Below are 12,438 nucleotides of genomic sequence, written 5' to 3' on the forward strand. Positions count from 1 at the left end.
ATCAGGTCATTCCTTTGCAGAGTGAGGCTAAGTGAGGATAGCTCCTCAAACATATCTGAGAGAAAATGGCATAATACAATAAAGGTGTTGGTTAAAATTGTATTCCTTAGCCACCTGTAAATTACTTGATTCTAAAAGTAGATTTGGGCTTGAACCTATTTTTTACTTACTGTGTTAAACTGATCTTCTTTGCCCATCCTTAAACTTCCGCTGTTGTTGATGCTACAGCCAGGTGCTCCGTGTGGTGCAGAACAAGTACTGGCCTTCGTCAGTGGCAAGGTCCTTGTCTTATCTGTGCCACAGGAAAACTCTGTTGACATGGGGGATCCAGCAAGTTCCCTTGACGCTAGATGGTGTGCAAATATCCACACTGAGCTCTTGTCCGAGGCCATAGAGCTCTCATTTGGATTTTCTGCTGAAGTAATACGTCTTCCATATCAGATGCAGAAGATCGTACACAAAAGACACCATGGGCTCTTTCCTTTGAATGGTCAGCATTGACCTCTCAACAGCAGGTCTGCTCCTTGATTCTGGGTCCCAGGGATGTACATTGCTCTGAGGGACAGCAGTCTCTGCTGGGACCACAGATGTGGAAATAAGTGTCTTGCAGATCTATCGTGACAAACCAATCCTCGGATTGGATGTGACTGATGATGGCTGGGATGGTAAGCATCCTGAACCTGAATCTCCTCAGAGATTGGTTCAGGGACCGCAGATCCACAATCGGACGTAATCCTCCATCCTTCTTGGGAATCAGGAAGTATCGGCTGTAGAAGCTGGCTTCTCTGACCAGCAGGGAAATTAGTTCTATGGCCCCTTTCTTCAGCAGAGAGCGGACTTCCTGTCCCAACACCTGGCCCCTCGGGGCTGGTGGCCGGTGTCCCGCGGGAATCCCCGGTGGCGCCCTGAAGCGGAGGACCGCCAGGGAAGGCTCGCCGGTGAAGCACGGTTCGTGTTCCGGCTGCCGCCCTTCGGTCCTGGAGTCTGACCGGCGGGGGAGAAATCGTTCAAACGCCTCTCCCTGAGTTTTGGCGTGCTGGAACCTGTTGACGACAGCATCCACTGCTTCGCCAAACAGGCCAGAAGGCGAGAGGGGCGCATCCAGGAGAAAAGCCCTCTCCTTCCCCTGGATGCCTGATAGGTTGAGCCACAGATGGCGCTCCGTAGCCTCCAAAGCCGCCATGGATCGGCTGATGGAACGGGCCGTTTCCTTGGTCACGCAGAGAGCCCGTCGCTCTACGTAGCTTCGTCAGGTCCTCCTCAGAAGGACCTCCCCCTACGTCACAGTCCCGAAGGAGATCGGCCTGGTATGCCTGCAAGACAGCCATCGTGTGCACGCTGGCACCAGCTCGACCTGCTGCCATGTAGGCCTTGCCCACCAAATCGGATGTCATCCGCCATGGCTTGGTGGGGAGCGCCAGCGTCCGGAGGGATGAGGCGAGGTTGGGAGAGAGGTAGCTGGCGCTCGGTGTTGCAGAAACCGCTCGTCTAGTTTGCTGCCCACCGATGGCTGCTGCACCGCCTGTGGCCAATCAATGTGCAGCTTGGCCACAGCCCGCGTCACCACAACTCCTCGTATCCTGGCGAGGGCTGATGACGTTCCGTTTCCCCAAAGTCATTCTCGATGCTAAGCACATCTAGCTCCTCAGAGCCAGATCGTGTCAGCCTCTCCGGACTCACCCCTCGAGTGGGAGAAACCGAGAAACGGGCTCCCAATCGGGGACGAGGGGAGGAGGATTCCGCGGACGAGGACCGGAAAAAGGCCTTAGCCGTTCCGGCACCCTCAGCAATCTCGCGTTGTGATCCCCAGGATCGGAGCCGCCGCGACGCCTCAGCGACCGCGGGGCCTGTGCCACGGGGGGAGCGCATCAGACCATCCTCTAGGAAAAGAGCTGCTCGACACCTCAGCACCCTCAGGGGCAGGGCCTCGCAATGGTCGCAGGCAGCCCCCTCGAGAGCCGCCTGAGCATGCGACATCCACAGGCATGAGACGCACATCCATACGCATCACTCTCTGTGATGAAACGCTCACATGGAAAGACACACTGTCGGAATCGCTTTGACATGATCTTCTGCTGCTTCGTCTCGATGTCAGGTAGGAAAATGGAGCTTCCAAACATGCCAGAGTGCCTGCTGAATAGAAAGAAGCTAATGTGTCCTATGTGCCGGCGTGCTTATATACCCCCTCCGGTTACACCATCACACACTACCGTTCTAGTAACACCAATAGGATTGGAGTAGTTTCATTCATAGTTCGGCCCTGCCACGCCCAGAGGCGTTCCCATAGTGTCGTCACCAACTCAGTTCGAGTTCCCTCGAAGGGGAACTCTATTGTGATTGGCGCATTGCGGCGTGTGGGATGTAGGGCTTGTAGTTTGTAAACAATAAGCAGCGGCACACTGCTCATAAATGACTTTTCCGGTTTGCACACATCTATTTTTAGGGGCATATGCGAGAAAATGGTCGCACTGTAGAGCCCTGTTCTGAATTTCTTTAGTAATCAATTGGCCCATAAAATGTCAGAAAATAGAACCCAAAGACTTTCAGTTTATCAGCAGAGGGGGCTGAGGGAGACCATCACATATTAAGCTTTACAAACTAGAAGCAAAAGCAAAATTATTAGCAGAACATTTCTATACTCTGTACTATAAAGTAACATATGCTCAACCTCATCCCTCACAGGATGCCTGACTCTTAAGTCGTGAAGAGTTCAGTCAAAGCAGAATAAATCTTTTGGAGGTCTGAACAGGAGGAACTAGAAAGTTAAATGTAAATGTAAATGCTCCGTGATTGTATAGCGCCTTTCTAGTCTTTTCGACCACTCAAAGCGCTTTTACACTACATCTGCATTCACCAGTCACACACATTCATACACTGAGCCTAAGTGCTCAAACGGAAACTAACATTCACACACATTCATACACTGGTGGAACAGCCGCCAGGGGCAATTCGGGGTTCAGTATCTTGCCCAAGGACACTTCGACATGCAACCAGGGGGAGCCAGGGATTGAACCTTCCGATTAACGGCCAACCCGCTCTACCTCCTGAGCCACAGCCGTCCCAAAGTTGACAGGACAGAAAAATAATTAAAACCCACTGCCCACATAGATTCACCTCACAGCCCCTTTTTGGGGTCCAGATCCCCCATGTTATGAATATGTGTCAGTTAATGTCTTGTAGATGTATGAGCTGCTTGCTGTCGTCATTCCTGTGAGCAGAAACGTCACTGCACACACATCATTTCCCAAATTCAGTCAATTCAAATGCTCTGCTCTCCTGACAAGAGAAGTGATTGTGCAGAGCAGAGAGGAGGAGGAGGAGGAGGAGGAGGTGAAAGTGTGCGGGGCTTTTGTCGTCTCTACGGCTCCGTAAACCAGAGGCGGAGGATGAGAGAAAACGAGAGTGATGGAGGTGATGGAGTAGAGAGCGCTGTGTGAAGTCAAACCTGAGATGAGTCAGGACAAGATCTTCACTCGTAGCAGAAGCAGGACATGATGTGTTTAAAATTCAGAAACACAAGGTTCTACACACTGAGTGGTAAATACTGGAAACTTACTTCATCAACGTGCAGCATTGCATCATGGTATGTTTAGTATTAGCTTTGCATCATGGTACGTTTAGTATTAGCTTACACACATTAAAATCCAGACTTTAATAAAACTTTTCTTTCCATTTTTGGATATCACGCCCGGTAGCAAACCTGCGCTGATGAGTGGCCATTTTGGAGGCTGCAGGTGTTATATTATCATAAGTGAGCAGACATGGTTCAGTTCATTACTGGGAACTGAGCATTTCATTCATCGAGCTGCAGCATGTTAGAGACAGCGATCAGTCCCGGTGGGAGCAGGAGCAGCGTGGAATGTGTGGAGAGCTTTCAGGTGGTGAACAGATTCTACCGTGCTGCTGCATCGGTGCACGTGACCCTCAACATTTCAACCCTTTTTTTCAAGAGCGTTTGTTTCTTGGGTCTAATAGACTCGTCTTATTACAGTGCACATTACAGTGTTCATATTGCATACCTGCACACACCTGTGTATAAATAAAGTATTTATTCTGAAATAGAATTCCAATAAAAAACCCTGACAATACAATTCTTTTAGACAAATGTACGCATATCACCAGGCCATTGCATTACAGGTGATGTGTATGAATAAAATTTAAAAAGATATAAGCTTTATTGTATACTTAATACATTTTCTTTTTAAACAACAAATACACTATACATATATATGTAAATATGTGTATATACGTATATATATTATTAAAAAATACATTAGAAAATAATAGTTATTTGGTGCATAAAATGTCAGAAAATAGAACCCAAAGACTTTCAGTTTATGATCACAGAAGCAGCCAAAATTACTTAAACAATGTCACCATCCAATTTGGCAAAAAAAGATTAACTAAAAATATATAAAAAGACAAACTAGTAATATATATAACAAACTAATGATTAAAAATGATATATCTAATATAAGGTTAGGTTCTTCAGCGTTTCCCATTATAGCTTTACAGTGAGTAGGACATAGCAAGGTTCAGCTCACGTCCAGGGGTTGTGATGAAACGTAAATAAAACTTACTCAGTGTCTTATGACACTGTAGAAGATACACTCCCAGAGAATCTGTATGCATTATTAAAAATACATATACTTTTTACAACAATGGCGTGTATGTACTGTAAAGGTATTTCAATTTAGATCACATAACGTTTAGGTCTATAACAGGAAATGAAAATCAAAAACAATACAGTTATACATTTTTTAAAATAAAAATAAATTCAAAATAATAATATATAAAAATAAATGAATATAATAAAACTCTATATGTGTGAGCTAAGCCTTGAACTTATAAAAAAAAAGTAGTGAGAGAAGTTTGTTTCAATCATGTCAGCATCATCACAGGGGCCTCTCCGTAGCATCATGCCTCTGGGCCAATCATTCCAAACGTCGTTCAGACCCACACAGCTCTGACACATGTCAGTTGAATTTGGGGGAAATGTATATTGTATAATATTTCCATCTGAAACTTGGATTGTCTGCTCATATGAAAACTAGAAACGTGTATATAAAATGATAAATTTAAGAGCGTCATAAAGAATGTGGTGAAGGAGACATGTGGTTGTTTTTCCAGTGAGGCAATTGTGTTTGAATAGAATTTTTTTTTTTTTTTTTTTTTTTTTGGTGAATTTTGTCATGATTGTATGTAGCATTTTAATATGTTGTGTTTATGTATGGCTGCTACCTTGGCCAGGTCTCTCTTGTAAAAAAGATTTTTTTATTTTTTATTCTTCCTTATAAAATAAATAAAATGAATGAAGAGCTTGAACACAGTAGTTTGTTAAAATCCTCTTATTCCACCCTGTCTGACAGGATCATATAGAGATCTTTACAGTGAAATGTGGAGGTTTTTCTATATTTGCCCAATATATATGATCCTGTGAAACACTGTTACTGTGGCTTCCTCTGACATATGATGAGTAGATTTTAGAACCAATGAATCCCACTCTTGTTTATGCTGGTTAATGTTAGCTAATGCAGTGTAACTGACTGATTACTGAATCCAACTTGTGCTACCATTCGTTAACAAAAGTTACACGAGCTCACAACACATTCTTGTGCACACACACTGAGCTGATTCTGATTAAAGCTACTGAAGGGGGAATAAAAAGTGAATGACAGGATGTTCCTGAGCATCCCCTCTTTATCATCCTCTTATGACACAATGAGTAGTAGTTGCAGTAGATGGGACTTCAACTTATGATCTTTTGAATCCCACTTTGTAAAACTTACACAGCAACCATGCCCATATACTGAATTTTAAGCCGTATACACAGCATAACCAAACCATAATCCAATTAGTGAAAGGGAAAAATTGTTTTTGGAAATACTTTACACTGAAAACAATCTCACTTGACAAAATTAGGACCAGGAGCACTTAACATATTTCCTAACATGAAAATACCACTGCAACCTTAACTACTGCTAACATGTAGTAAGTGAGCAAAAGAACATTTATTTTGTAAGTAGTTTGTTATAGTCTCATTTCAGTTTGATTATTTCATTTGCCAAATCAGAAACACGCACTTCATCATGCACGCTGCGTTTCATCCCTTGGCCTGTGTCCTCCTGTACTCTTTCACTTAGCCAAGGCTCGTGACTCACAAACATGTTGAAAAAAGTGAATTCAGTCTAGAGTCACTTAACTCTTCCCTTCACCTCTTCCTCCTACCTCTTCCTCCTTCCTCCCTTCTTATCATCATTTCTTATTTTCCCCACCCCTCTCTGCCTCTCTGCACCCAGCTCGCTTTGAAGGGAGGAAATCTGCACTTTTGCACAAGCAGCAGCAGCAGGCCGGGGATGATGTGATTCACTGTATGGAGAGCGAGAGAGAGAGAGAGAGAAAATGTTACACCTCTGCACCATTTCCTTTCTCATCACTTTTTCTGTTGTTGGCGTCTTGATCTGATTTGTCGTCGTTCCCCTCTTGCCTGGCCGTCTGCTTCCTGCACATTGTTACTGTGATGGATATCAGGACTGTTGTGACCATCTCTGCTCTTTTACTCACAACTGCTGGTAAGTGCACATTCTTTCTGGGAGATATAGACTATTGAAAAATAGAAGAACCAGGCAAATAAACTAGTTTGGTATGATGTTAGCCTTAACCCACTGATATACTGTGATGTTTCTAGGCCTGAACTCAACTGACAAAGTTGAGTTCAGGCCATGAAAAGTCATACAATATTAAATTGTAGAAAACTAGCAGCAGTAGCCTACTGCTAAGATAAAAACTCTCAGGAGAGCACAATATGTAAGACAAAGCAGAAAATAGTTTGATACATCCAATACGCAATGAATAAATGATACAAACATGAGGAAAACATGTGCCCATTTGTACATTTTCCAGTGTGGGCTGAGAGCTTTCCCAGTTAGTCAAAATGTCTCAACCTAGCAGCAGTTTCAAGCTGCTGCTGGGTTGAGATATTTTGACCAGCTGGTGCCAAACCCCTGTTGAATGGCCAGTTCAGGGCGTCAAGCTAGCCTGAGGGCTGCTAGCTACAAGTCATTTCATGGTGATTATGTAGTAAAATGTTTTCTTATGTGTGGCTCCCAGTTCTACCAACCAATTTCACTTTTGGCTGTAAAATCACCTGAAGAATATTTGGCTGCATCCAAATATAATACGGGTTTAATTCACATAGTGCTCAGTTCCGGAAATGCGGTAGCAAAAATTTAGGAAGGTGAAGGTTAGCAATTCAAACTTCACGATGCACGCAGTGATGTCGTCTCAGACAGTTAGAGGCCTCTCAGCTGGTTCGATAAGGGGAAAGCCTGGTCTGTATAACTTCTACCACAGTAAAGAGACCTGCCTCACGGCACACATTTGGACTCAGTCACCAGGTGGAACTGGACTACATCCATTTAAGTGTTCTGCTACCAATGCCTTGCTACTGTGTAGTGGCTCACTGACATGACTTAACTTGCTCACCAAGATGGAACAGTCAATGTATATATTCATTACGTCTGCTCGGACAGGTCAAACTGTCTGCTTTGAAGAAGGTGTATCCAACACAAAATCATGAATTACTCGTTTGTGCCCATGTATTCAAAAACTACATAAACTAGTCTCCCCAGATTAAGCCTACAAATATTTTTTTTTTATCATTTTTATGAACAGAGAAATGGTGACTTCACACCTGTAGTTTGCCTGGTCAGAGGTAAAGACTTGTTCAGTCATTAGCAGGTCCCTCATTGATTTCAATGAGACAGAGGTCACATTGTAAGAGTTGTCCGCCAACTCTGGTATTCTGTCCTTCAAGGCCTCACATTGATGCGTGACATCAAACATGCCAGAGCACCTTTCAGTTAGATTACTTTGTAAAATGAACGCCCATAAGTCTACTGTTTACCAGAAGATCGTGGCAGGGCAGAATGATTGTCACCATGAGACCGTTCCACAAATAATGATATTTCAAAGTCGTGGATCTCTTATCATACTCAAACTAGTATTTCTAATCATTAACTCAAGCGTTATTTACTAGGCAAATATTGAATAAAAATTTTGTTTGTTTCAATGATTAGATTTTTTAAATCTGCTTATAACGCATCAGAATTGACTTCCTTCAAAGCTTTTCGTCTTGATTGAAACTGGTGAGACAATAAGACTCATCTAGATTACTGTTTGAATTCACAACTAATACACCGCTAACAGGAATCAAACTCCACATGTCTACAGGCTTTCCCACCTTACAGCATGAGACAGACTGCACAACTACACTGCAAAAACTATGTACCTATATTTAGATACATAGTTTTATATTTATACTGTCTATCTGGATTTCAAACTAACTTTAATTATAAATTAATATCTAATACCAACTACTCAAGACATTCTGACATGCAGAGTAGTGTTGGTGTTCGTGCCGATATCCAGCGACCACTGTATTGTTTGAATTGTTTTGATCAAAAAATGTAAATATATGTTGTCTGCCAGCGTCTAGTCAATGTATTTGGTACACATTCTGCCTTAAATTAGCGCAAGTTTAACAGAGACCAAAAGGCGGAATTATAGTCTGTCAATCCGATGGCCACTGTTAGGACACAATAATAGTAATAACAGTAATCTGAGATTTGGAGAATGAAGTGACATTATGAGAAAGAAGTTGTTATATTTGGAGAATACAGCTGTAATAGAACAGGCAGCTTCTAGTCATTTGTGATAGTATTCCCAGAAGTCTCCACTTGCAAACAGTGTGGACTGCAGTGTGGTGTCTGTCCTTTGACCAGTAGCACTGTGTCTTCGCACTTAAAACACAGGAGCTATTAAAGTCCAGGAGTTTCTAACTGAATTACAATGAATTCATTTCTAATTGAGGTGAAAAGGTGCCACATACACATTTAAAGAGATTACTACTCCAAATAAAGACACAAAGAGGAGGGAAGACTAAATCACGCCTGCATGCGTGCTGACTCAGCAGGGATGAGTCCCTTATGAGACATAAGTAAAGTTGAACTACAGGACAAACAAAAAGCAACACAGAATGCTTGAGATTCTTACTGCATTCGATTCTGTTATAGTTTTAGATTTTAAATTGATACCTGCCATCTGAATGTTGCCTCCATTCAGTTTCAGGATCCCTGTATTGTTCGTGCTGACTTACTGGGATGCTGGGGAGTTCTGTAGAATTTATAATTAGACAGGGGAGAGATGGGACGAATGAAACTTGGGACAAAAGTAACACAGCAATTTTCTCAAAGCCCATACAAGTCTGACATGCCAAACTACAGAATGCTCCTGTAATTTCAAGGTTTGAAATTCATCCTTAACTGTAGCACAATGAGAGAATATTTATAGAGTACGGTCTAGGTAGCTTGTGTTATATAAAGTAATTTTTATCAATAAATGTAATTAAATTTTTTTTTATTTAAGAGTCTTCAATTTGAAATTCTGAAGTTTTATTGCTTATATCAGGCTGGCCAGGTCTTTTTTACTTGTTTGAAGAGCAAATAGTTTTTCATAGTGGCTCAACTTGACTTGACAATGTTATTTTTCTTACCACAGTGACACTCTAGATTACAGAATTCGTTTCTGGACTGTAGATCTTTTCATATAGTTCTCTTTAAAACATTGGTTAATCCAAATAAAAATAAAAACATTATCACATTTACCCGTAGTGGTATCTAGCGATGCAGATAGTTTCAGTACTGTTTGCAGAGGCTTTGAAATCCATCCTGCTGAAACTTGTGCCGCCGCCCAAATGCGGCGGAGCTGAATAGCAGGGGTTGTGGTGTTCACAGCATCAATAAACTGACAGAGATGTGACAGGTTTTATTTTTTAGAAAATATATATATTATTGGGGGCATGAACTGGCTCTTCAGTGAATTATGTAATTGTTTTATTTTATTTATTTATGATTCTGAAATTAAAAAAGTGCAAAATGTGAACACATTTACAGGGTTGCAGGGGAATTTAAAAGAAATGAAACACATTAAAGTTGAACCACGATTACATATTTAAAATGGATCAATACTGCACTGGTTGTCTGTATGATATAGACTTAAATATAGACTTTGTCATGTAAATGCACTAATACCTCACTGTAAAAATTCTCCTTTACAAGTAAACGTACTGCATTGAAAATGTTACTTAAGTAAAAGTATGTAAGTATAATCAGGAGAAACACTTTACATGGCTTCTCAGATCTGCTAGGTCTTTTAGTTGGCTTTCACACAACCATTACTTGTGCACATCAAACATTCAAATCGATATAAACTGTTGTAATGCTCTACCGTTTGACAGGCTACATGACTCTCTAGCTGTGATCAAGGTTTAAACCAGTCTATCACAGGGAATCCAAGCCTTCTTACTTCCTATTGGTTCCTGCTGAAGACGTAAATATATAGTTTCATGTATAAAAACGCTGAGTAATTTCCTCAAACAGCTGATCGCTGTAGTTTCAGGAATTCTGAATCCACATGTGGCGCTCTAGTGAGTATTTGGGGCAGCAGGACGATGTGTCAGAGTAAACTACAGTGTGTGTGTTCATGAAGGAACATGTGTGGCTCTATGGCAGAGGAAGTATACACACACACGGTACTAATATATTCACTGATCCTAAAGTGTAGTAAATTCAATAATAAAGACAATGATTAACCAGAATTCATTTCATTCTCAACTGGAACCAGACAGATTGTGAGACTGCAGATGTAGACCACAGACGTAAAGTTTCAAAGACTTAAATTTGAAGAATGTTTTAGGCTTTGTCATGTTACCACCAGACTATGTATTACTGTATTCTCTGTTGTCTCTTTATTCTTTATTTAATGACTTTGAATGATTTTTGAACTTTTTGCATTTGTGTCTGAATCAGGCACTACGCACATAGACATCAAACGGTGCTTGAGCACCTGCCCTTTTTCTTCCTTCAGAGAAAGTGCCCTTTTTCTTTTAAATAAATGATATACACACATATATATATATAAACATATTTGTATGAAAGGGATGAAAATATTGTATGAAAATATATATAAATGATTACCGGTTTAACGGTAAACCATGGTAAAATTCCCGACGTTTATTATTACTGTCCATATTTTAATTACCATGATAACTGGGTACGGTTAACCGCGCTGTTATAATCTCATGGCAAACACTGTCCAGCGTCTCCCAGAAGCAGGCTACCGTGGGTTTGTTTGGGTCAATGACAACACGGCGGAAGACAACACTGCAGAGATTTTTCAGTCACTCTGAAGTCCGATCATATTTTAGTTTTTATGAGAGTTGTGAGGGAAACTTGATTGATAGTGAACACAGGGTGAGTTAACTTTTAGCTTTGGTTTGTCTGTCTGACATGCTAACAGCGTGTAAACCGCTCTCAGTGTTGCTTTTGTAGAAACGCTACATGTTGTTCGTCCACTGCACATGAGAACACGTTACGCAGTTTAGTCAACCAACCAGCTTATCTAGAAACGCTTATGTCAGTTGTTGGGGTCATTGCACTTACTATCACTGTCTTCTAGTGGTAGTGAGTGGTGATGTTTTCATGTAATTGTCCACGGCGTCATTGTATTACCTATATAAAATAAAATATAAAATCTTGATAATGCACACTTCGTTTAAAAAAGGTATTTGCTGTTATTTTATTTTTTATGCAAACAAAATGGCATTTGTATTTGTAGTTTTCAATATAAAACTTGCTGAAATGGTTTCAGTGTGTGTATCAGTACATTTGAATCTTTTTTGGCACGTTTTTACAATACCATGATAATACTACTACTATAAAAAAAAAATACTATACTATATGTGTGTGTGTGTGTGTGTATATATACATATATATACACACACACACACATATATATATATATACACACACACACACATATATATATATATATATCTATATATATATCTATATAGATATATATGTGTATATATATATATATATATATCTATATCTATATCTATATCTATATATATATATATATATATATATATATATATGTTTATTGAATAAAACAAGGAATTGAATAAAAAGTCAAAATATCAGGTCGGGCGATGACACATTGTTCTGATACCCTCCCTCTCTCTTGCGCTCCTCGGCGCAGCAGCACACACACAGACAGGCAGGCAGCAGCCCCTCCCAGCTCCTCTCCCAGTTGGGTTTTTCTTGGCTGGTAGTGAGTGGTGATGAACAAAAGGCTAAGCTACCAGTGCCTCGAGTTTACAGCTAATTAAACTAAGTGTAAGTGCGCTAAGTGCGCACGGTAAGTGTAAAATAGCAATAATAATAATGTATTTGATGTATACATTATTGTATTCAGGCAGTTCGGTAGAATGTTGCTTGGCTGTGTGAAGCTGAAGGTTTTCTCGCTTGTGAAACAAAATTTATTTTAATCGTTTATTTTAATTTCCCTCTCTTTGGTGCAGTCATTTATTTTAAA

General features: G+C 40.9%; 1 protein-coding gene across 1 annotated transcript in view; it reads left to right on the top strand.

Annotated features, from left to right (window-relative positions):
- The first annotated feature begins 6,405 nt into the window (after positions 1-6,405).
- The window catches only part of LOC123975099, an 11,452-nt gene continuing 5,419 nt past the window's right edge, over positions 6,406-12,438 (top strand). The window contains exon 1 of the mRNA XM_046056267.1: positions 6,406-6,572. Within this exon, the coding sequence (XP_045912223.1) occupies positions 6,521-6,572 (52 nt within the window). The 5' untranslated portion in view covers positions 6,406-6,520. The remainder of the gene's footprint in view (positions 6,573-12,438) is intronic.

Source organism: Micropterus dolomieu, linkage group LG01 (assembly GCF_021292245.1).
Source record: "Micropterus dolomieu isolate WLL.071019.BEF.003 ecotype Adirondacks linkage group LG01, ASM2129224v1, whole genome shotgun sequence".
Taxonomy (NCBI): domain Eukaryota; kingdom Metazoa; phylum Chordata; class Actinopteri; order Centrarchiformes; family Centrarchidae; genus Micropterus; species Micropterus dolomieu.